Source organism: Scaptodrosophila lebanonensis, unplaced genomic scaffold, assembly GCF_003285725.1.
Source record: "Scaptodrosophila lebanonensis strain 11010-0011.00,11010-0021.00 unplaced genomic scaffold, SlebRS2 tig00000043-arrow-pilon, whole genome shotgun sequence".
Taxonomy (NCBI): domain Eukaryota; kingdom Metazoa; phylum Arthropoda; class Insecta; order Diptera; family Drosophilidae; genus Scaptodrosophila; species Scaptodrosophila lebanonensis.
This window is the reverse complement of record NW_022060545.1, coordinates 10,173,541-10,200,530: the sequence shown is the minus strand read 5'-3', so window position 1 is coordinate 10,200,530 and position 26,990 is coordinate 10,173,541. Positions and strand designations below refer to the sequence as shown.

The 26,990-nt window shown below is 39.2% G+C and overlaps 1 protein-coding gene across 4 annotated transcripts in view; it reads left to right on the top strand.

Annotated features, from left to right (window-relative positions):
- The window catches only part of LOC115622947, a 52,986-nt gene extending 29,159 nt beyond the window's left edge, over positions 1–23,827 (top strand). Inside the window, exons 11-19 of one of the 4 annotated variants that reach the window (XM_030517079.1) lie at positions 1,556–3,359; positions 4,635–4,841; positions 5,344–5,504; positions 5,926–7,668; positions 9,160–10,633; positions 11,167–11,625; positions 12,776–12,858; positions 12,972–13,152; positions 13,242–13,603. In XM_030517079.1, coding sequence (XP_030372939.1) covers positions 1,556–3,359; positions 4,635–4,841; positions 5,344–5,504; positions 5,926–7,668; positions 9,160–10,633; positions 11,167–11,625; positions 12,776–12,858; positions 12,972–13,152; positions 13,242–13,345 — 6,216 coding nt within the window. In that variant the 3' untranslated portion in view covers positions 13,346–13,603. Of the gene's footprint in view, positions 1–1,555; positions 3,360–4,634; positions 4,842–5,343; positions 5,505–5,925; positions 7,669–9,159; positions 10,634–11,166; positions 11,626–12,775; positions 12,859–12,971; positions 13,153–13,241; positions 13,604–19,865; positions 20,280–23,639 lie in introns of those variants that run through there. The other 3 variants (XM_030517080.1, XM_030517081.1, XM_030517082.1) reach the window with 3 other exon arrangements.
- Positions 23,828–26,990: the final 3,163 nt, after the last annotated feature.

Sequence of the window (26,990 nt, the reverse complement as noted above, 5' to 3'; positions counted from 1 at the left end):
CAAGGCGAGTGTGTTTTATAAATACCCCACTGGCCATTGGCCACATTATGATGCAGGCATATGCAAAACTATAATTTACAGTTAGCTTATGCCACAATTTGCTAATGGCTGCAATTTTTTGGCAACGCATAGAGTGTGTGCCGGCCCCCCAACGCCTATATGAATGCGTGTGCCAGGCGCCAATTCATGCACTCCCCCCTCTGTATCGCTCTCTCTCTTTCTTTCTCTCTGCCCCCCTGGCATTAATAAACGAGCCAAAGGCGTTGCAAATTTAATTCACCACGCTGGTCGTGGGCGCAGCAATTTGTTTATTGTGGGCGCTATATTTCACCACATACATACATACATATACTATATAGTACACATAGCCACAAGTAAATGTGTGTGTGTGTGTGTTTTTTGGCATATTAAATTTGATTTCGTTTTATTTATTCATTAAAACGAAAAGAGAAATTTCAATTTGCAATATACGTGTATAAAGAAAATGATTTCATGCGCAACATTTAATTGCCTCGATGGCGTATACGTTATATTCTGCATTTGACAATTATAAAGATTCATGATCTCATTGGCAGGCGTTCCTTGTTACTGGCTGATTAAACAATTAAGTGTTTTGTATAGCGATTGAATACATCTTCCTGCAATTTTGTGGGCTTTTATTTTCAACACAAAAGTGTTTGAAATTTTCGAACACAAAAATGAAATGCGCGCCAAAATAAACAAAAAACTTTTTGTAAAATATAAGCAGCACAAACAGTTTGTGCAAACTAGAGCTGTGCGTGTACCTCACGATCACGCCGATTCACGAGCTACGTTTTGTTGTTAGATTTGGGAAGTTCATAAACTTCTTAAACTTTCAATTAACAATTTCCAAATTTGATTTTTCGGGTGTTGAGTTTTGCGCCTTTCTTTTACATAATGTTTTGTTTTTATCACTAAAACAATTCAACTTTCATACAAGTACTTTCATTCAAAAAACTAAGATTAGTTATACGTTAAGTACAAATATTTATATTTCCTCACACCACTTGATATTTTGTGTTTGTGATTGTACTCGTACTGTCTTCGTGAATTGTCCTACAGTCGTCTATAATCAAGATATTGCGATAATTCAAGATATTCGATATCTTGACAATAAACATTTTGCACTCACGTACCTTCAGGCACGCATCCACCCACAGCTCGAGTAGAAACGCACTACAGCGGCTACCTATTTGTCTGCCGGATATACTCACATCCGAGTGCAAACATAAATAAGTTGAAATCAGTGTAAAGAGAAAATTTAATTGCAAAAAACTAAATGAAAACAAAAAACTAGAGCAAATTAAAACACACACAAAAAAATTTGAAGAAATGAATACAAAAATAAAAAAAAAAACAAATTGAAATGAAAATTTGAGTGCGAGCACACCAACAACAACAAGAGAAGAATAATAGCAGCCGCAATACAACAACAAAGCAAATAATAACATTTAAACATTTATGCGATATATTCACCACATGGTGGCGTTCTTCTTTCTTTTAAACATGCCCATTTTCCATTTCCCATTTTCAGTACGAATTTGGCCGCGTAACGCTGATAATCCCGCAAGCTTATCCCAACGACGCCGGTGTCTACGTTTTGAGTGCAAAGAACTTGGCTGGCGAGGCGTACAGTACGTGCAACGTGATTGTGAAAGGACGCCTCCCGAACGAGACGTCCGATTCCGAAATGGCCTCCGACATCGAGCCCATCAAGCCGGCAGTGCATATGCCACTAAAAGATATATCCATATTCGAGGGTAAACCTGTGCGCCTGGACTGTGTGATTGTCGGCCAGCCGGAGCCAGAGGTGATTTGGTATCACAATGAGCGACCCGTCAAGGAATCGGCCGATGTGCAGTTACTGTTCCAAGGAGATCGCTGTTCGCTGATCATACAGGAGGTCTATCAGGAGGATGCGGGCAACTACAAGGTGGTTGCCATCAATTCGGCTGGCGAAACATCGAGCAGCTGTGAGCTCAAGGTCACGCCCCTCAACATAGCCGAGCCAGCAACGCGCGCCCAAGCGGAACGCCAGTCCCTGCCCAAGGACTCACAACCGAAATTCGAGCGCTTGCTGTCCGATGTGCTGGTCGATGAGGGAGAGCAGGTAGTGTTGGAGGTGCAGGCTAGTGGGGATCAGCCGCTTAGTGCGCAATGGTATCTGACGAATAAGGAGTTGCAGCTAAACGATCGCGTCATCACGCAGGCGGATGCGCCAGCGGGCATTTTCAAATTGATCCTCAACAATGTGAGTGCCAATGACAAGGGCGTGTATACGGTTAAGGTAACGAATCGTGCGGGCGACGCCAAATGCTTCTCGCATTTAATAGTCAAGTCGGTGAATGCGCCCGAGAATCGACGCAGCAGCCAATCCTCTGTGGAAATTGTAGAGCGTCACATGTGTCCCGAATTCAAGGAGCTGTTCAGTGACAAGCAGGCACATGTCGACGATGTTGTGAAGTTCGAGTGCATTGTCAAGGGCAAGCCTACGCCCAAGATACACTGGTATTTCAATGATCAGCCCGTGCATGGGCACAACTTCCTTGTCTCGACAAGCGGTGATCGCCAGGTGCTGACCATTCAGAAGCTTTGTCATGATGCCGTCGGCAAGATCAGCTGTGTGGCAGAGAATGAGGCAGGAAAGGCCACTTGTGTGGCCTTCCTCAATATCATAGGCAGCGGCATTCCTGCATCTAGCGACCTTCAAACTGTCACGCAAGAGCACAATACCGAGTCCTCGCGGGTTACCATCAAGAAGCAGACCTTTACGACCACCTCCACATCACAGGTCAACTCATATGAGGGCAATGCGCCCCAGACAGAGGTGCATCTCTCCAGCGCCCATATTGATCAATCCCTAAAGCAGTTGGGCCAACAGCGACCCGAAATTGTTGAGAGCCATCATTACCAGGAACTGCACAAGAGCAAAGAGATGTCCACACCCAATGTGCAGCAGAAATCCTTTGTTCTAGTACAGTCTGCCAATGGAGGGGCGGTTCCGGCTCTAACCAGCGGCCCCTCTGTTCCAAGTTCGCCTACGCGTCTGCGCAAGGAGATTGCGCCAAGATTTACGACACCCCTCACAGGAAAGATTGTCGATCAAGGCACAGATGTCAGCATGGAGGCCATTTACGATGGCTTTCCCTCTCCCGAAATCAAGGTGGAGAAGAATGGTTGCCAACTGTTCGATGATGCACACACCAAAATATCGAATAAATGCAACCGTGTGACCATCGAACTGAAGCAAGTGGGTGTGGCAGATGCTGGACGCTATGCCGTCACCGCCTCCAATTCTGTAGGACAATCGACCAGCAGTGCCGATCTTGTGGTGAAGAGTGAGTACAAGCATATATGTTTACATATCTACAGCATCTGTTTCCATCGTCCCTCCCCTCATCCTTTCATGCGCCCCACATCAATCAGTTTCTTTTCACATTAAAGTGTCATTGTGGGCCGCGATAATAGATCTTCAAACGTCAATGCCCAAAACGTTGTATATTGATGAGTTTCTAGTGGCGGCCACAACCACAACAGTCCGAATGACCACTGTGGGGCAAACTTGTTTTTTTGTGCACAAACTTCATATATGAAATATAGAAGAATATTGCCTTTCGAAAAATGTAATAATCATTTTTTAGCAGTCCCTCATAGTTCTTTATCTCTAATAGTTAGTTGATAATTGCTTATATGCATATTATATACAGGAATCAGCCTTAATATAGTTTGTAATCAACCTGATTTCCATATGTTTAATATAAGTTCACATGCCTAGTTTGATCTTCCCACTTTTTATTGCTCAAATGATCTCGATGCTCACACAGTCGAACGGAAATTGCATCACTTTCTTTCGTCTTTTATTGTTCGGGTATAAACTGCATATAGCTTTGATTTGTTAATTAATTACTGCATTCATCAGAGAGAGCATCATTTCTAAATGAAAATATCTTGTTAATCACGAAGTAGTAATTGATGGTCTCTATTAAAGTGACTAGACCTTTTCTGCTAGAACGAATTTCATTGAATTTTAAGTTATGAAATGAATATTTTCCCCATAGTTCATCATTGGTTCGTTTGACTTCTTGGCCGATGTGAACAAAAAGTATATTGTGTAAATAGTTTATAAATATTTGTGTGTGCTTTCAGCTTAAATGCTGGGGGTTGAGTTCGAATTTGGTGGATGTGGTTGTGGTTGCTGTTGATGCGATTATTATGTAAATTCCGCTGAATACAAATCCGTTTATTTACTCAACCCACCCGCAACACACCCCTCCACTCCAAGTACATTGTCGTCTTGTGTGGTTGGCTGCAATGTGTTTGAAATTATTTTTACTCTGTCTGTCTACACAAATTATTCATTATGGCTGATCATTTAGACGGCTGTTCAAGTAAATTATTTGCCAAATCCTCAACTGTTGCAATGACACACAAAAAACTAAAGCTAATATTTATTTTCATTTGATCAGAGATGTGGGCTTGGGTTGATGGTTATTTCATTTGTTGTGGTGCAAAATTATATGAACGTACTTGCAGACAACCAGACAATAAAGCGCATGCCATCCAAATGGGCGATCGACACTGACCTAAATAAAATGTTGTTTTACTTTGCACAGAGACTATTTTCCCACCAGTCTTTGGACGTCGCCTGCAGGCCCAGGTGAGCAAGAAGGGCGAAAAGTTGATCATGGAGGTGGAAGTGACGGGCTTGCCCGAACCAACAGTCACTTGGCTGAAAGATGATAAGCCATTGAAAGATGCTGGCATATCAGAACATCGCCTGCTGGCCATGGGAAATTCTTATAAACTGATCATAGAAAAAGGTGAGTTAGTTATGAAAAGAATGACACAATTTTTAACTTCAATAAGCAAATGGGTACTGGGTAATAACTTTGATCTTACCACTGGCGAAGCAGAAACGAAGCTCTTAAATTCAGCGTTATATGTCCTTTTTACTTCAACTGTTTTTGCAGCAAATGTCCACGAATTAACAATCAGTAGTTAGTCTCTAATATAATATTTTCGTATTGAAAAATTTTATGTCAAACTCTACACGTCAGATCTTACTTCATCAGATGTTTGCACGACGGATATCCATACTTAAAAAATCGTTACACATGTTTGATATATATTTAAGTATTGAAAGATTTGATGTATGAAAACTCTCTACACATCAGATACACGTCAGATATTAATGAGTCAGATGTCATTTCAAAACACAGAACTTATTTTCTGAGCTAGTTCTATGCCTACTTTTCACAGTTGTTTTTTTCCAATAACTGAACATTCTGATTAGCTTTCGGTATTTCTGTTATTCCTCTGCAGCTCAAACCACAGACTCTGGCAAGTATATGGTTAAGGCAACCAATGCTGGTGGCGAGGCAAAGAGCATTGCAGACTGCGCTATTTTGGAGCCCTCCCCGGAACGCATGCAGGAAGTGGTGAAGACCATTGTGTACGAAACGCCCGGTGAATTTAAAACTGAAGTAAGTGTGCATGTGCTGAATATTTAAATGACTATGCCTAGTACTTTAAATGCAATTGAAAATACTTATGTTGTATTTATTATTATTTACATATATATCCCACCTACATACTCGTAACTCTCAATTTATATTTCAATTTATACTCTTTCTATCTTTTCGATTGTTACATTTTGCATATTTATTTATATAATAAACAAATATTGTGAATTTTTTCTCTCATTATTTCGCCGTTGCTCGCAAAAACACACAAAATGTTTGCCCATTTCGGAATGCTATCTCGAAACAAACCAAACAAATCAAAACAAACTCGAATGCTTTGCTTCATTACCACGTGGGTTCTCTCTCTATGTTTGACACATAATAACAACGAACTCATTGAACCACAAACCAAACAAACAAATACATAAAACTCACATCATAGACAAACTTCAACAAAGAGCCCCCATCTTTCCAAACAAACCAAGCCGACGTAACCACTGCCAGCGATTTGCATGGCCTGTCCGAGTCGAAAGTAATTACTGAGCATCGTTGCACCACCGAGGCAACCATGCGTCTAGAGCATAAATCGACCTATCTAGATTTGCCAGAGCTGAGCGCAAGACCAAAAACCCCAATTACCACCACAAACAACAACAGCAACACCACTGCCACCCCGACCATAGCCACCGGTATGGATCAGACCGACACACAGACCACAACACAGAGCGCCACATATAAAACAGGTGCCACACAAACACCACCACAAGTGCCGCCCAAGCCCTGCACACCTGTTGTTTCGTCGCCTTTCTGTCAGAGCCTAGCGCCCATACAAATGCAACCACTGCAACAACAACCGCCGCAGATGCAATCATCCACATCTACGTCCACATCCCGATACGAGAGCAGCACCAGTGAGCGTAAATCATCATCATCATTTGAGTACTTCAAGAAAATCGACAGCGAACAGAGCAAGAACTTCGAAACTAGCACCAACAAACGACCAACCCCGCAGGCTATGAAACCGCTGGAGACTGTGGTGAAGCAACCGCAGGCCCACAGTTTGGCCGAGGAGTTGAGAAGCCTTAACATAATGCCGGGGCCGCCACCTGAATTCTGTTACGTGCCCAAGACGGAGAAGCAGGCACCGAAGCCACCGCTAATAAACGAGAAAATCAAAATACTGGAGGAAGTGCAGCCCAAAGACGTACCGCCACAGGGAGGAGTGCCTGTCTTCCCTCCACCATTGCAGAATGTGCATCATGAATCCTTCAGCAGCAAGGAAGTGCGTGTGGAGTACGGACAACCGATTGTGCGGCTGGCCGCTCAATTACCAAAACCAGCACAACAGAATACGCGTTCGCCCTCACCCAAGCCCTCGGCCGAGGGTGTGGCCATGTCCAAGCTTTGGACTCCCAGTGGTGTCAGTGGCTATGAAAGCTGCACCACCACCAGCGATGTTGAACACCATAAGAGTGAAAGCGAGTCAAAGCAAGAGTCCAGCAAGACCATAACATCAACAAGTATTACCAAATTGCCAACGCCGACACCCACCAAGGAATTAAACGCCCCATTTCTGGTGCAGCAGGTGGCAAAAACAATGGCGCCGGTCACCCGTGTGGTGAACATTGAGCTGGAGCCGGGCACTCCGCCCGAAATTTGCTACACACCGAAGCCCGAAGTGCGTCGTCATTCGCTGGTGGAGAGCATGGAGCAAAAACTCGAGCAGAATCTCATTCAGGGACCAAGTAAAGTGCTGCCGCATTCGGTGCCCACATTGACGCCGGTAACAGCACCGAAACTTAACACCAGCACCACCTACAGACCACCACCGCCTGTCCTGCCCAGCAAACTGGGTCGTGGCGATTACTATGAGAGCGACTATGAAAGCGATCGTTACAAGTATAGCGGTAGCGAGTCGGATGATGCCGGCCAGCGGAAACAGCAAGCCGCCACAGAGGTGTTCAAGTCCAGTGGCTATGCGGCCGACACGGAGGAGCATTCGAGTTATCGCAAATCCGAGTCCAGCTTTTATGAGAGCAAGTCATCATCTCAGCCACAGCCACAGGCACAGCCACAACCACCTCTTAAGCCCCTCTTGCCTGAGCCACCGGCACAGCTTTACTTTACGCAGCCACCACCACCACCACAACAACAACAACAATCTTCCTATAGTCAGGAGGCGAAGGTTCGATACTCTACTGCTACTCATGTCACTAGCTGTCTGTGTTGTTGTTGTCGTTGTCGTTGTTTTTGTTACCACCTATTATTCTAATATCATTTCAAATATATACATATATCCTTGTATACTTATGTGTGTAGCACTTGGCCCTTGGCAGCGGCGAGCAACAAATCTCTCCTGCATGCTGAATCGCCACATCTGCACCAAACGCCTCTGTCCCGTTGTTGCCGCTTCAGTTGTTTTTGTTGTTCTTCTTTTAAGTTATTGCACGACTAACGCGAATGCCCGCCATTAATGCCGAAACTCTCCCATAAAGCATAAAGCCATTACATAAGTCTAACACGTTTTGCACTTCCTATTTAAAAAAGGAAATAGGAATAAAACATTAATTATTGTTCCAATTTGTATGCCTAATTTTATGACGGAAGCTTTAATTATAGAGATAATGAACTGAAGTCTTAACTCCGTGGAATACGTTAACTGTTTGAACTCAAACGATGTGTTCATAATGGGTATAAGTACTTAGAAGTCAAAATGTTTGTCTGTTTGATCGTCTTTGCGTCCATATGATCATCGATAACATTCCAACCAATACAGCTAGCTTGATCTATAAACTTTTCTTAACTGAACAGCTATCGATATATAGCCTTATCAGATAATACGTTTATTGTTTGAACTCAAACGATGTGTTCCTAATGAATATACTCAAAAGTCAAAATGTTTGTCCGTTTGATCGTATTTGCGTCCGTATAATCATCGATAACTTTCCAACCATACAGCTAGCAAAGCCTTACTTGATCTATAGGCTTATCTTATATATACGCTGGAATACGTTAACGGTTTGCACTCTAACAATATGTTCTTAATTGGTGTAACTACTTAAAAGTCAACATGTTTGTCCGTTTGATCATCTTTGCGTCCGTATGATCATCGATAACTTTTCAACCACACCAGCTAGCGATATATAGACTTGTCGTATGCATATGCTATAATACGTTAACTGAACAGGTAGCGATATATAGACTTATCAGTTGATACGTTTATTGTTTGAACTCAAACGATGTGTTCCTAATGGATATACTCAAAAGTCAAAGTGTTTGTCCGTTTGACCGGTTGATCTCATCGATAACTTTTCAACCATAATAGCTAGCGAAGCCAAACTTAGACTTATCTTATGTACACGCAGACCCAGTCTATTCAAGATCTTATATTGACGTAATTATATCAATAGCTTTTATTGGGTCGATCGGTGGAAAACTCGCTCTTATTACAATATATAACTTTTAACTTGTAAAAATATCGTAGTGAAGCTTTTTAGCGATTTTAAAATGTTTATGAAAGTCGATGAACTATAGGATCTTATTTAATTTGCAATTTAATTTATTCTGTTAATTTCCTAAAACCTTATCGCAAGCCCTAACACCTTGTCGTTGTTTTGTGTGTGTTTCCCTACAAAATTATAATCTTTACTAATCCGCAGAACTTGTCTATTCACAGGACTATAAATACACCTCGAGCAGCATGACCAGCAATATTTCGCACAATATTCAGAGCAGCAGTCATCATGAGACCAAATATCAGTCGACGGCCACGCCCTCAGCAGCTGTAGCGCCCAGTCCAGTGCCGGCGCAACGCAAAACGCCCGCCGCCGAATTCAGTGACTATAGCAGCGAGGTGGACGAGCGTTTCCGTTCCGTATCGCGAGCTAATGAATCAGATACTGATATCAAGGGTTATCGTGTGGTATTCCCACCCACGCCAACACCGCGCACCAACGTAGCTAATGGCCACAAATCGCCAGTGGTTGTAGTTACGCCATCACCTATGGAGTTTGAGCCTACGCCGCCCGAGCCAATGGGATTCGCACGTCCCAAGTTCGAACCGATTGGCAAGGAGATACGCCATGAGATTAAGACGGAGAGCAGCAGCAGCCGGCAGGAGCAGAGCAAACAATTCAAGACAATGCATCAGCAACAGCAACAACAGCCAGTCTACAAACCGAAACCTGTGGCGGCCAAATTCATAGCGGCTACACAGCAGCAGCAACAACAACAGCCACAGCCTGGCACTCGTCCGACCATGTATTATAATGCGGTTGCAGGAGTACCTCTCCACACGGCCAAGGTGGCCACCGAAACGAAGAATGTCATGCAGATGAAGGAGTCCACAGAGACATCACAACGTGTAGTCAACATGCAACAGACCAAGCGGGTCATACATTTTGACAATCAGCAGCACGAGGAGCACAGCAACAGCTATCAGCTACAGAATCTGGAGCCCTTCTCCTACAGTCCGGGTCACAGTCGCACTCCGTCACGCCAGTCTCACTTGCCACCGCCCACAACGCCCACAAAATTCATACCCGGCGAGTTCCGTGAGAGCGACTACGAAAGCGAGGTCGAGGGTGCACGCATTCAGCCCCTATGGTCGCCCTATGGCGATGGTCTGACCAAGGGTTATCGTCGCGTAGCGGCTCCACAACCGGGACGTTCATGTAGTCTACCTCGCACCTATGAGCGCGTGCTCTCGCCCATGGAGTTCGATCATGGTCCCGAAATGCCCAGCAAAATTCACGTAGATGTGAATACGTTGCGCAAGGAACAGCGTGGGGGCAGCACAGTGACCACACAGAGTCGCACACAGTCTCTGAATCGGAACAGCACCATGAGGCAACAACACTACAGCAGTCTGCAGGAGTCCACCGATCAGACGGACACACAGATACGGGGAGGCACGCTCCCACGATACGGTTACAGTCACTTGCAACAGCAAGCCGAGGGTCAGGCCAAGCGTCTGGGGTCGACTTTCCTGCAGAAATCGCATCAATTCATCGATGACATCAGTCGGGATGTACACAGCCGGGGCAGCAATGTTGCCACAAATGGTCAGCGACCCGGGTTCAGGCGAGCACCCAGCGAGGGTAGCAACCAGCCACAGGCCTACAGAGACGAATCTCGCGTCTCCCAATATGGTAAGTGCATGCTTGCATTGCTTCAACTAGTAATACTGTTCCAGAAACGTTTTATATTTGTGCGATGTCCAGAAATTGCCATTGAGATCGGCCCAATACGAGCTTTCGAATGTGGGTGAAATTGAATTTATAAAAGTTAATTCAAGTGCTCTCGGGAAATAAATTTTACTTCAGAAATTGCCTCGATTTCGGTAACCCAAACAGGTCTCTATTATATACAATTTCGACTCGCAAAAGAACCAATGATTTTTGGACTCGCATAAATGTAATACCCAATTGCTCGAGCGTTTAAAATATTGATTCGATCCTAATTGGTATTGAAAACTCATTTGAGATTAAACATTTTAGATTGAAAATTTGAAAATTTGAAAATTTCTTGACTGAAAAAGTTATTGTTTCATCTGTATTTGTAAACCCCATTCTTAAACTAACACATTGAAAGAAAAAAAAACCAAAACATTTTGTACATTTTGTATGCTAATTTAAGTACTCGGTCTTCAATAATTCCCTTTCCCAACGTAAACGTAAATTAGGCACAAAATGCGTCGATCCCAATACCGGTTTAATCTATTTCAAATATGACTTTGGCTACGAATTTGGCATACTCTTTCCGGGTGAGGGTCACAAGTTCGTGAGCAGTCAATGGAACAGCAAAGCTGGCAGCGGCCCCTCTGGCCTTGTAACCAATGGCCGTCATTCGCCCTATCCCCTCAAACTGGGCGGAGCAGGCAATGAGTTGATCATACCAGTCCAGCATGAACGTACTGGTGTCCGGTCGATGCCTCCGCCAAGGGCCACCACAGCCAGCAGCGGCTACAGCTCCGACAATGAGGCGCAACGCCGCACCTACGGCACGTTGCCCAGTCGCCTAAATCCGGCGACAACGCGCTACAACAAACGCTACAGCCTGCCCACCACACACAGTCTTGACATCCATCTGGATCGTCTGCATGCGCAGGCACCCCGACTGCCCGATCAGCTGGTGCGCACAGGTAGGGGCAGCCATTGGCAAGGGGCAAGCACGGCCCCAATTCGGGCCATCGATGTTGTGATTTAGCTTAGGCGTCCTTAATAATGTTCATATCACAATATAAATCTATATAGTTGTTGTTATTGTGTTAACTATAAACTGAGCTTGGAATGTCGCGTCTTTAGCAGTGAAAATTGGAAGCAGAGCACTATATGGAAAATCTTAGCGTACCTTACCTCACCCCAAATAGCTAGCCCACCTAATAATATCAATTGCATGATGCCATTAACATATAAAAAAGGACGTTGGCTGCGCCTTTTTTAAAGAATTAAAAACATAAGGAAATGTCGTTCGGAATTGTAAAAAAAATTGTAAACATTTTAATTAATTGTGGAACTCTCTCTCTCTCTGAACTTATTTCTGAGATATGTTACTAATATTTGTAGACCAGAATTTTTAAATATTGAAACTCTCTCTCTGAACTTATTTCTGAGATATGTTGCTAATATTTGTGGACAAAAATTTGGAAATATTGAAACTCTCTCTCTCTGAACTTATTTCTGAGATATGTTGCTAATATTTGTGGACCAGAATTTTGAAATATTCAATACTGAAAACAAAGCTTTATAAATCGAACCATTTGAAACTGAACGATATTTCATTAAAATCTTTTATAATTTGTTCCAAACGATTACCACTTTTTTGATCGGTCATTTCGCAGCAGCCTTTGCTGTTTTATGATAAATCTAAAGCTATGGTCAGACAGGCAAATATTTGCACACAAATTGTAAAAACAGAACGTGTTATTTATGATTGAAATCATGCAAATTTGTTGGCTGTGGGATCATAGCTGAAGGGAGTTAAAAGCTGTGAAAATCTTTTCTAAAAAATCGCTTGAAGTCTATTGATTGTTGTTGTGCCTATTGTTGTTTGTTTATTGCATGTCCTACTCACATACTGCTTGTGTTTTAAGTATTAATTGTGTTCCATCAAGTGTTAAAAAAAAAAAAATCATAATTGTGATGTCGTTTGTTGTTGCATTGTTGTGTATGTGTTTAATTGCTATTGTTTGTCATGTCCACCATCACAAATGAAGTGAGTGTTAATCGCATTTAAGAGGACGCTTTAAACGTGCGCCACAGTTCTAATCCATTCCCGTAACTCCAATGCAGTGCCGGAGTTGCCCAACACGGAGCCAGTCAATGCGCATTTGAACCGCGATGAGCAAGCACAAAAGCCGCCATTATTTATAACGGTAAGCGGAGGTCATTAAACTGGCTAAACCATTCATAATGACTAAACGTTATGAACCATCAAACCAACCCAACCCAACCCAACCCAACCCATCCCAACCCGTCCTATTCACAGCCATTGAAGGATATTGCTGTGGGCGTGGGCGGGACCGCCCGTTTCGAGTGCATTGTCCAGGCATATCCGCAGCCGCAGGTCAATTGGACGCACAACGGTGGGCACTTGGAGCACGGAAACCGGCATGTCATTGAGTATCGTAACGGTGTGTGCCGCTTGACGTTACCCCAGGCCTATCCTGGTAAGTTCTGGCACCCCCCACTACCCCCACTCTTTTATAGTACGTTGTGCCCATTAATCGCTGCCATATTATTCTTTCATTCCCGGCAGACGACTCCGGCACTTATGTGTGCTCGGCCATGAATGGACTTGGGGCGGCCAGCACCAGCGGAAATTTGAACGTTTCGAGCACGAATCGTGGATTTAGATATTAAGATAATAATAAATAATTATGCTATTTATTTATTACGTATTTATGATGATCACTTATTCAAGCCAAAGTTCAGCTTTTGTGTGTGTCTAATTGTGTTGCTATCTTTATTTTTCTTTGATTTTGGTTTTGATTTTGTGTTATTGTTGCTAATCAAGTGTGAACATACATCAAAACTACATACTACATGCATATGGAAAAAAAGAAAATATAGTATTAAAAGTGTTTTTGTCGAAAATTGCAATAAATCACATGAAAACGATGCGAAAAATGTGTTTGATTTAAGAATTTTAATGGGCATATTGTCTGAATATTAACCCGAATTCATTAAATTCCTTTATAATGTTCAAAAAATTCTTTTTCGAATTTTAACGGCAAAGAGCTTTTCTTTTTTGTTTTGTGGCGCTCTCTATGATGAAAAACCCACCCGTTAATTTCGAAAAAGCTATTTCCGTATGCTCGAAAGCTTTTCGAACTGATTTTGAAAATAGATGGCGACAGCAGTGCGATCGTCAGCGATCTCTGCAACTATTTTTGAACATCTGCAGCGCACAGCAATAAATGATTCAGAAAATGGAGGTTCAAATATGATACAAAAAATATAATTCGTATAATTACTTATGATCATTTGGTGATGAAAGCTATTGACTTATTTCTGATATTTAAAAATGGAGGTTCAAATATGATACAAAAAATATAATTAATTATAATTCGTATAATTACTTATGATCATTTGATGATCAAAGCTATTGACTTATTTCTGATATTTAATTTTGATCTGTAACATATGATAAGAGACAGGATCTTATTCTTTGCGTTCGTATAAGCAGAACATATGTATAATTAAGAAAACATGAATAATTGTTATTATCTCTATAGCTGCCATAGAGAAGATAGACAACACATATTTTCATATCGTCATAGAATACGCCAGGGTCCTGTCTAACTATAGTTGTCAACATGTTTTTTATAAACCGACAAAACCGACCTTGATAAATACCTGTGCCTCCTACGCTTTAGTTAAATATACATATATACACATACCTTAATTTTCAACATGGCTGGCTGGCATTTTAATAAATCAGACGCCAAGGTAAACTGTTGTGTTATAGTTTATTTAGTTTAGTCTGCATACATATACAAATGTATTTTGTTTATTTCAAATAAATCTTTAGGTTAACAAACAAACTGATTTTTATACGCTTCACCCTACAGGAAAGAGCACTATGTTTTTATCATGAATATTGGTTATACACAGAAGATATGGCGATCGAAAACATTAGGATTAGAGTAAAGGGATGTATAGATGCAACAATTATAAGGGGCCAGCTCGTTACATAACAAACATTTTATTATACGCTAGAATCTATCTATCGGATAGCATTTTGTAGTATAAAGCAATAAAAGCTTTTATAATCTGATAAAACAGATTACCCAACTCTTTAAATCAATTTATCAATGATTATCAATACAACAAGCATGATATTTGATTTTTAAAATATATCTCTTGAGTTTCTCGTATATGGTGGATTTTTCTTGATTCTTTTGCGTTCAATAATTTAAAGGCACAGCATAAATCAAGTGGAAAATATTAAGGCCATCATCACATATGGGTCAATCGTAAACTATTTTTCAGGCCAGATGCTCTGCCAGCAAATCAAAGAAAAGTCCCCGGTATTTTAAAAACAACACGCTGTCGCGAATCAATACAGAACAATTTTCAAAATATTATTTCAAAATTTAAAAATTCAGGTTAAAGAATTGCCAAACAAACTTTTGGTTTTTCTTTTGTGTCTGTGTGTGGGCGATCTTTTCAGATTGACTGACTGACTGAATGACTGACTGACCGACTGACTCATTGGCTTGCGGCTCCCACTAGCTATGTGTGTTTCATAAACGATTCTTTCAGTTTTCAAAAAATGTTTATTTATCTATTTTCCTTTCGCATATTCTCTGCTAGTTTTGCTTTGAAATTTTCTGCTGAACAAGCGATGAAAACAAAAACAAAACTGCAAACACTTGCCAAGAATAAGAAATGAAACAAAAGCGCAATATTTGAAATATTTGGTGCAGAGCTGGCTGGCTGGCTGGCTGACAGACATAAACACTGGCCGTCGGGGCCTTCAAGGTGCGACGAGCGAGCCCAAAACTTGGCCCACCATGGCACGCGCTCTCTGATAATGTTCAAAAATCCTTGACACTGACCACAATTGCCGATGTTGGCGTTAAAATTGTGCACAGGCGGCCTTTTTTTAAACTTTTTCTTTTTTCACTTGCGCGTATTTTTAGTTTGCTGACCAAGCGGGTAATGAATTTTCTACTCACCTGCTGACATTATTGTTTTTTTTTCCTTTTGGATGACACACTTCTGTCGATTTTTCGGTTAAGTGCCTGCCAATTTGAATTTGTTGCTTACCTTAATGTGTTCGAGTCATTAGAGCATAAAAGTTGGATGCTATTCAAGAAATGTGAATCATTTCGCTTGCAATTATTCTTAAACTCGTATATATCGATGGCTATGGCTGCTTAGCACATCACATTAAAAATATAGTTACATGATAATTGAATTCGATTTGATTTTGCAGCCCACGAAACAGTATCAGAACAGCAAGCATATGGTCAGCCTCTTTCCACTTGGAAATGATTCATGAAATTGTACATTTCCTGCGCTGTGAAAAATTGTATGTTTTTGCATTAATTTTCATTAATTTAAAACATTTTTTTGTCAAATGTTCGCATGCTTCTGTTTTTGTGGTGTTCAAAAATATGTGGCCTTGCTTTCTTTTTTGTTTTTTGTTTCTTTTTTCATTTTTTTGGCACATGTGCAATTTCTCATCGTTTAATATATAAACACAAAATGGATAATATTTTGTTAAGGGCAATTGTTTAGCTAAAACCGTGTACTTGGAATTACGTCTTAAGCCCAAAAACATTTAGCAGCTTATGAAAATGATTTACGAAATTCCTTTAAATACGCGTACGAGTGCGAAGTATCGCAACAAATGTCCAAAATGGAACTTAGAATACTTATAATAGAGATACAAGTTTGAAAAAACATTTTTGTGTGATGAATATGCGAGTGATACAAACATTGAAATGCTGGTGGTTTTTTCTCAATTTCTCTAAATTAATTAGGCAATTCTCTAAAAATATCAAATGAACTCATCGCCTCTCGCTTATTTAGCATCACACACCAGTCACACAAGCTTTTCTTTGCTACTTTAATTTTCTTTCATACAATATACATAGATATACGTATATATTTTATTTTCTAGTCTCCGCTGTGCCACCACTTCAGAAAAGAAAACTTGTGGGAGGTGGCCATTGGCATGAAACACACTTCTGGTCCATTAAATGGCCTGCTATGAGCCAACTATATACCTATTTGTCTGATTTTTATTGTAATTTTAATGCCCTGCAGAAAGAAATTGTGAAATTTTAAATCCCAGCCATTATTATAATTATCAAAGAAACCTATTCCAAATTAAAGTTTTGGTGAAATCTCTATATAGTTAGGACTGTGGAAATTTTTAGAGAAGTAAACTGTGTGAAGAATTTCAAGGAAGGGTTCCGATAGTCAACACACCTATACTAAGGTGTATGTTTAAGACTTGTTCGGAATAAAATTAGCTTGCTTTTAGATCATTTGTACAAATACTTAAGATAGTAGAATAACTTTGTAAAACTCTAAAAAATGTATGAAAAAAAAAGAAGAAAAAAAACATTCCTCAGATGACGTATAATAAAGTACCATACACAAGGGAAGACTCAAGACAATGCACCGTTTTATTATAGCAAACGACATTAAAGATACTAGACACTACTTCCCAAAAAAGAGGTAGAAATGTGTGTGAAGACATATTAGATTTCGGCATATCATAGGCGGCAATGTAGTCAAAATCATCTTAATTTCTTTTGATCATATTGAAAATTCACACTATAGTATTTGTGTTTAGGGATGAAGATGAGAGAGATGTGTTTTCTTCAAGAGTATTAGAATAGGCATACTTGTAGATAACTGAGTGTACCTTTACGAATGATTCAATGATGATAGTTGAGAATCTGTAACATATAATAAAAATTTGGCTCTATCTAAGATATGTTTTGAAGAGTTTCCACACTTGCCGAACCAGACAATGAATGCTTAATTATATTATTTAATTTAATTTAATTATTCTTATCATCTTTTGACTTTCCCATTATCTTAATAAGGAAGAGTAATAACTTCACATTTATTTTATACAAGTATAATAAAAGATTATTTAGAAGCTATTGATAATTTAAAATATCTAAACAATCAATGATCAATATCAGCTTGGAGAAACCATACATCAAAGAGCTAAGAATCGAAGCGACTATCGATTTGATTGATCGATTTTCGTCAAAGAAATTAATGTAGTCTGCAGTATTTGCTAGAAAAACAAAAGTTATGCATGCACTCCCGATATTAATGAAGAAAATACTACTTAGGAAAATTATATTTTTGGCAAACTACGCCTGAGGCGTATTATATGCAATATTTTGTATTCATATGATCGTTAAAGTTTTGCCTACGACAAAGAGAAGACGACCACATGCCTCGTATAAATAATAAACTATTTCCGCTTCAAGTTTTGTCAACAGGCGTCAAAGGCATAAGCCAGCTATATAGATACTGCTAGGGTCATGAATACTCGCCAACAAAATATGTATTTGCGATGTGGATTATGGCGAACGAAAATATGATATTTAAATCAGTACTATTGGGCATCGTAAAATTGTTTTCAAGCATTCCTCCGGCTACTGCAATAAAGCAACACCCGAAAATCGGCGCAAAACGAACAGTTCTGGCAAGAAACGCTGTGAAATATTTGCGTCAGTTGCGGATTGCAAAAGTGGACGTAAATAAGCTACTTAATATTGCTAAAATATTTCCGCACTTCAATTAACATTTTTCGAATGCTTAATTTAAGTTATCAAGGCGCAGTTCGCAAGGGTGTTTCTTCTCAAAGCAAAAATATTTTTGGTTTAAAAATTAGTTTATCATATTGAATTGAAGATATTGTTATAAAGCTTAAATATAAATTACGTTCCATTGCTTCAAACTTTCTCTGATACAAATAAAGTATAAACCTAATTGTGGTTTTTCAAATTTCACAAAAAATAGCACGATAAAGCACAAAATTCCGACCAACATAGAATATAAGCAATGTTTGAAAAATCGGGGGTGTTAGTTAGATCCGAAGATCCTTTGAACATTTTGTGCCCAGGTGTTTGTAATACCTGTATATATTCGTAATCAGCAATAATTTTGATTGGATGCTCTGCAATACCTTTTTAGAGTGGCAAAATGTCCTCCATAGGAGAATCCCTTAGTTCTACATCAAATATCGACTTTACGATTTCCTTTTTTTAAATTTATTTTATCGACAAACAGAGCTGTCGATTTGAGGGAAAAAAATCAAAACAATACAAACCTTATACTAGATGAAACTAAAGAAAAACAAAGCCTATAGAAATAACAAAAATATCTAATAACGAATCCGACTCGGTGGGGGAATTTTATTTGCCAAACGGCCAGCTATGACCCGATTTACAGCAAAGAGTAGTCAGACACGTTATTAGACCTATCCTAGACTTGTAGAGCAATAGTTTATGGCAGGCTCGACTTTTAACGGGGCCCAACAGCCCCTTTCTCCGCCTTTGACTAGTGTAAAAATATATAAAAAATTAAATAATTAAATAAATTAAAAAGCTTACTTAAAAAAAAGAGAAAAAAAGAAAAAAAAATCTTGAAACCGCTGGCGAATGAATTTTTATTGATCTCTAGTTGGTATTTAACTTTTGGGTGAAATATTTCAAATGTCGGCACATTGTTAGCTTAAAGTCAAATCTGTATATGAAGACACCCTAAGTAGCTAGCGCCACAATCTCGCCGATATTCCCATGAAGAAAAATCAGAAAATTACATAACAGCCGCGCTTTGTGCGTTGACAAATTACAAGATTTCGGATTTCGTGGTGCTTGCCACGCGTTCGTTTGTGTTGACCCTGTAATGCCTGTTTGTCAGCTCAACGAACTGCTCAGCTGCCAAAATGTTGGCAGCAAACATTTGGCTAATATAATGCAGCAAGAAAAGCGCAAACAATAGACAGGCGAGTGTAATAGAATTTTATGTTGGCTTTAATTAAAATGCGGTCAAGTTTTCAATACGAACAGCGTGGCTCGCATTTTTGCGGGCACATGCCATTAAATGATAGAGAAAACATTTCTGTGTAGCTAAACACATTCGCACTAGCACCGAGCATTAATTTTATACTCGTATTTTAAATGTATGTATATCATAAGTGCAGCTATTAATTATGTACAATAAACATGGCGCTAATTACCACATGCAAAATTTTATAGTTTTTGCAGAGCATCTAATTATAGTGAAAATTTTGTGCGGCCACAGAAATGCTGTGAATGCAATAAATTGATTATTAATGCATATTGTATTTTCCGCATAACTAGTACTATATTATGGGTGCATTTCCATTCAACAGATCAGGGCACTCAAACGGACTGTCTGCTCATAACCGAGCCACAGGATGCCGAGCATCAGCGGCAACAGCAGACTAATAAAACGAAGCTGCGAAAGTCTGCCTCCTTCTCCAGCTCCTCGGCCTCCAATTCACCGGTCTCCTCATCACTCGGTTCGGCTACATCGACCATGTCGTTGCGCTCCCTTCCACTACGTTCCACAAACTCCACACGTACGCTTCGCAGCGATACGATCAACACATTCCAGAAATGGGAGACAACCATCGAATCGATCAGTTATGTGAGCACCAAAACTGTATCGATTTCGGATCTGGGTTCCGAATCACAGTATCTAACATCACCACCCCCAACCCGCGCCCGTTCGACGACACCCCATGCCATGGACTCTAAACTACAAAATGGCCACACACAGAAAGGTGAGCACAGGAAATAGCCTGAGTATTTTCATTTGGCCAACTGGCTAGTCATTATTCACGTAGTTCATGTAGCCTCATGGTGTTTTTGTTTATGTTTATGTCTAACAATGCCCATAACTCATAAGCTAATGCTATTCACAAAACCATATGGTATGTATCTTCTCACGTACGGTGGTGTGTTCGAAAAGGTTTCGCTTGCACAATTTAAAAAATCAATCATAGAAGCTACTAGTTCCGTTCTGTTGTTCCTTCAACTTTATTGAAAATTGGTCTAAAATGTATTTTAAAGTAAAAAAAAAAGTTCCGCAATAATGTAACCTGTGCCAAAATCTTTGAAATGTAGAGAATGTCCATTTTTGGCTGATAAGTATAGAAGTAAAATATCTTTTTATACTCACTTTGGAGTTGAATTTTCCAAAACCTGCTTTCATTTTTCAAGGAAATACTTAAAACGTATAACTTATCCCTCCAGCTAAATATATTCTGAATATGGAAATGATATTCCTGCGTTTAGTTATAAGATAGCTGTTTATATTTTCAAAATCTTGCTTCATTTCTCTACAAATTCCTTTTACAAAAAGTGGTACACACAATTGTGGTATTCCTCCATTTTGATAAAACAAATATCGTAGGTATTATGAATTTTACTTAGGACAGTTTTGAAGATTAGTTGTCAATAATTAAGAGGCGGTCTCATGCAATGTCAAGCTAGATTTTGTATTCAGAAACATAACTTTTAAAAACAATTAATCTTAAGACATAGTGCGGTAACTAAATCAAAATTTGTGATTTAGGAAATTATAGCAATTAGAGGTTGTCATGCACATTATCTTTTTGCCTTTAAGAATATGTTATTATTAGACAGCCTAATAAATAATACAAAATACGAACAGGAAAATAAAAGCATTACATTTACCCAATTAGGGAGCTAAATTTTCCTAAATAACTTCATCTGCAATTCTCCTACTTGTCTGCACTTGCCGTTAAAATGTTAATAGTCGGCGTAAATTATTTAAAAGAAACCAAATATAATTATTTGTGAAATGTAAAGCTATATTGGATAATATTTTCTTAACTAATGCTAATATATGTATTTTTGGTATCTCATGTTATTTCTTAACATAATAGAATGTATGGTGTGTCTAATTATTTCTTTTCTGTCAAAGGTAGTGAAAATGTAGCCTTATTATTCTCCCACTTGGGGGTTAAATTTATTGCCAAACTACTTCTCAGTGCACTCTTCTTTGCTTTGAATGCCTTGCTTTGAAGAATATTTAAATTGCAGTCTGCAGATTGCGTGCCTTTATAGAAGGAGAATCTACTTAGGTAACTTGTTTTATGACCTAATGGGAGTAAAGTGGTTTTGGAGATTAGTATAACGACTTATGTTTGCGTGATTTCTTCGAACTACCTCCTCCATGTATTTTGCGTACTATTTATTTGCGCATTTTTGCAAGTGATCTGGAAAATTGTTCGTGTTGAAACTATGCGCGCATTTTTACGCTTGCTTGCCACACGGCAGCGGTAAGAGCAAATCGACCGAGCCAAACTATTTAATGCTTTTCAATAATGCCACAACGCAGATACACGCACATAGATCTGTATGTATATATACTTGTACGCCTAAGTATATGGATTTGTTTGTATGTATATGTAGGTACATATTTAAAACATGTTTAGATGTAGCTGTGGTGGCACCGCATGTAAAATCACTAAATATAGATTACTTGCCGCTTCTTGGCTGGCAATTGCTGTGCCCGATCTTGGGCAGCAACCACACGCGCCGCATTGCAACTTTCATTTATGTTACTCACATACTCGCACTCGTACACTCCCATGTGTCTAATTGTATGAACAATTGATATGAAAAACAACCACATTTGGACATTTTATACCTAAATTGCCGCTTGGCATGCAGCGCAGTCGCCGCAACGTCGACGTTTCGGTTTTATGGTTTTGCTGAATGGCTACAACTGCGCCGTCGCGGTCGCGAAATTTGATGCCGCCTGCAAACAAAAATAAAACTGCAGTGCGCGGTTTCTTTGCTGAGGCACACACACCGTCTTAAACACACACACACACTTGCATACATATGCTAGTTGGGCTGGCTAATGCGACTCATTACATCTGGCAGCATGCCGTGGGTCCACAACTGGAGAGCGACGACAACTTCATATTGCGCACATGTGTGTGTGTTTTTTTTTTTGTAACTGAACATACACAGAAGAACGACGCTATACACCCTTCACTGTCCCTTTCAACAAAAACACTACTCTATCTTGGTCATGGGCCGCCAACCTATGTCCTACAGTGTCCATAAAATAATTAGACTTCATGAGATTTCATTCATCCATGGCAACTGCTTGCCACCCACGAATGGTGCAGCAACCTTAAGAAGGACGACAACATTCTTTATAAGCAATTTAGCTTCAATATTTTTACAAACAAAAAAGATCTTATCATACTAAAAAATATTTTCAAATCATAATGTTTCTAAAAACTTTCAAAATAGGTGTCAGCTTTTTTGCGGCAGGCATGCCATACATACTATGTATTTAAATTCCGAACAAGATATCGAAAAAGTACAAATTGCGTTTCGAAAACTCCCCTAAAATACTAGTATATTTAGATAAATATTTATATATATATATATTTATTTATATACATATTTGTATAATATTAAGGTCTTTTTCCAGTTTAAAAAAATGTTTAACAACAAAATGAAATCAGCGTTTAATAAGCGTTTTTAATGAAACATTAATCTTAGATTCATACAAGTTCATATAAATAGATGATATACTAATCTGACAGTGAAATCCCCCGTTATTATACGGGAAATATGAATTAAAAGTCCCCATCAATGCATTTCAAACTGATCATACATACATACATACATATGTATGTATGTACATTGATGCACAAACATTTCTTCATCTGAGTGGGACAAACGTACACAACAAAAACATGTACTCTCTCACATTTTAGTGAAGGGTATAAAAAAATATAAAAAACGAAAGTACAAATCTTTAAGTGGGGGGTCTGCTTTGCTTGGGGTCCCAAGTCCCTGCCGCCGCCTAACCGATCTCGTCTCAAATGAGTGGTTGGGGGTTGTAATCGTTTCTCATCTCATTTGCGCTTGCCTGCATGTAACGCACACATTCACTCTCTTTCTCTCTCTTGCTCTCCTTATCTCAAGCTCTTCAATCCATGCACATTACTTTTGAAGAGAGACATTCAGCAACTCATAAAACATCGTGTGAACAAAACTCAAGTGCATCCCCCCTCATGTGTAGCATGCATTAGCAACGTGTTGTTGTTCTATGTATATTGATTGCTGATAATTCTTCTTCTTGTTTACAGTCAATTGAACGAAAGGCGCTAAAGAAACCTAAACAAATGGGTTGAATTGAACGATGTGTGCCCGAAATACTCACACATTCAATGCACACAATACAACTAATTTCGGCAACTAATAGAATAACAATTGCTTTTTATTTGTACTTCTACTAAAAACATGTGTAAAATTTTTAAACTATTCATAATACAATTAATCAAGAGCCCAAATATATAAACAAAACTTATATCTTGTGTACTTAAGCACATTCTCCAGCTATGACATAATACTCCAGAGAATTTTAACCCTTTAATTGTAGAAATAAGTGTCTGGGATAAATTCTCGTAACATATACTCTGTGGTATACAAGTATAATAAAAACGTATAGGAATGAAATTTTCTTGTTGGTAAAAGTGCCATCTTCAATAAATGCAATGATGTCTTTAAAGACGCATTCCCAACTGAGAAAATTATTACCAACCATATGAATATCTAAGAACCCAGACTTTGCCTCTGACAGGAGGATCCACAATGTCAATTCTAGCCTTTGCTAGACTTTTGATATCTAAATTATTACTGTCATCAGTTGCAAGTCGGGTAATGAAAGGATCTCAAAATATGACGATAGAGTAAGCTTAAAGAATTGATGGTAAGCCAAAACAAAACTGGTGCGTCTATGGACAAATATATTGCTTGGTGGGTATTAAGCCTATTGTTAATCATAAGTATACACAATTTGTATAATTTACTATATCATCTAGTGGTACTTAGTGCCCAGCCACAAGAAAATAATCAGCGCAATTGAAAAAACATTGTCCTTTTTGGTAACAACGATTTTTTAAAAATGAATTTAGATCTGTTTAGTACCATCTTTGTGCTTAATTTTGGATGACATTTTTTAAAGCCAAAATATTGTATGGAAAATATTTAAATATCTCTTTTTTGACGATTTCATTTAGTGATATTTCTTAAGGTTTTACTATAGTGATATGCTTCAATTTATTCGAATTATCGACATTACCATTTAATGAAGTGATTAAATAATTTGGAATACTAAGAGACTGTGGAAACAGTTCTGCTAAATACACTCAAGAATAATAAATGAAAATTCTGTTTTTAGAAAACTTAAAATATTTCAAAATCCTGCTTCAAAATAATATTAAGAGTGCCTACAGAAAATTCACGTTATCACAGCTATATGAATGGATGACAATGCTAGAAGTTATGTTTTTATTGGAAGTGATGTCAGACCTAACACAGCACGATATGACGGGTTAAGAGCACACACATCGGATGCTGGCGAATATTCTTTTTGCAAATTTCAACGATAAGATAGACTGACTAGTGCCGCAGATAAGTGAACGTATGTATGTATGGTATGTAGTTAATCTGATTGTTAGACAGGCCAGCAAACAAGCTTCAAGATACTTTTGTAGCGCATCGCTGCAGCTGCTGGTTCTTGGTATGGCTTTTGTTCATAGCAAAATTATCTAACAGTAATTTTGATGTTGTGCCTCGTCCAAAGCAGAAAAAAATATGCTGCATTGATTATGTTGGACGTTTAACGCTACGTGGTTTGCTTATCTGAGCCACTTTACGGCCGTTGATAAATGTGCATGTTAGTGGCACGAAATCAGCCTCTGTGCCAATCCACATGGGGTGGAGAGGCCTCATATGGCCGATGTATTGTCAGTGATAAACTAAACTTGCTAGTATTCTGAGCTGCTGCGCCTCGCTGACTTCGTCGCGTTTGTTCTTTTGTCGTGGCATTTAGAAAACTTCTTTTATTATGTACTCGTATGCGCTTGCCTTCTGAGTGATTTCGTAATTGTGTAAGCTGCTGATGTAGTTAACAATTAATTTTTATAGAAAAAACGAGCAAATAAACAATATTGCATGACCATTGCGATCAAGTTGCCTTATAGAGTCTCAATCAAAGGCTATGTGCATGTTGGACGGCCCAAAAAAGGCAAAAATACACAACGAAAACAACAACATCAAAAAGCGAAAAAAAAAAACATCATTACATTTTTGGTGCAATTTGTAATGCCACTGATTTTTATTGGCAGTGCACATAGTTTGCCAAATGCTTAAGAAATCTATAGTAGAAAGCTCTTACAACGAACGACATCTTTGTCCACAACGTGATGATTAACGCCGCCCCCGATGAATAATCAAACTATATGTACCAACCAGCCAACGGGCCAAAATATATGTATTCGATGTTAATTTTAGACCGAAAAAAAGAAAGAACAACCGAATATACGGCATAAACTGTGAATAAATGTTGTGTCAGCAAAAGACATTTTAATCCTTAATTATAGGAAAAGAAAAAGGGCGATTAAATATTAATTAATAATTTTATGGTTTATCGTTATTGACCAATCTGTTATTTTCCGTAATCCTCTTTCTACATACATGTTAAAAATGTCAAATTCCATCTGCAATATAGGAGTTACGCTCATTTGGCTCTGGAATCGATGGGTAGCTCCTTTTATTTGAAATGCATTCTGTCCGTCCGGTATCTAGAATTTCTACAGACTTCTTCATTTTTTGTTTGAAAAATACGTGTCAAAAATAAATCGCCATATATATTTTTAGCCAACTTGCTCAAAAAGCCGAACACTTGCCGAAACGCAACGAACAGCCGTTGGGAAACAGAAACAGAAATATAGAGAGAGAGAGAGAACTCTGGCAAAGTCAAATTGCTGTGCCATAATCGGGAGGCTGTCTGATGAGCACATGCTGGCAATGCAGCCAGAGGCACAGCGATTTGAGTGTCGAGGCAACGCAGCGTAAAATTCAGACAAACTAGCCCGAGGTGTTAGATATCGTCGATATGAGATCGCGCTACCGCAAGCAATGCTCCTCACAGTCATAGTTATTGTGGTGTTGTCGCTCAGTAGCATGCGCATATGCCCTACAGCTCAGGGGGTAGCGTATATTTTTCGCTCGGAGCACATCTTGCTGCAACAACAACAGCAGCAACAGCAACAACAACAACAATCAAGTGGAAAGTGCAAAAATATATCTTTAGCTGAGCGCACACGAACTGAAACGAACTCTTGTTTCGTGGGATTCGTGCGGTTCGTGCAGCTATTTGATCGCATTCTCCAAGATATTTTGTCATTCTTCGCTCGCACCTCAATAACGATCGACGTCTTGGTTTCAGTCTCGGGGATTATGACTTGAAACAGTTTGAAAATAGATATTTTTTGAAAGAAATACATATATGAATACGGTACATATATATATGTGTTTTGCTTTATAGTTCGCATAGAGGTTTGTTCATAATTAAATAGAAAAATATCGCAAGGATAACGCATAAATGTAAGGATTAACGCGATAACTGTGATTTTTGTGTGTGAAAAGTGTGA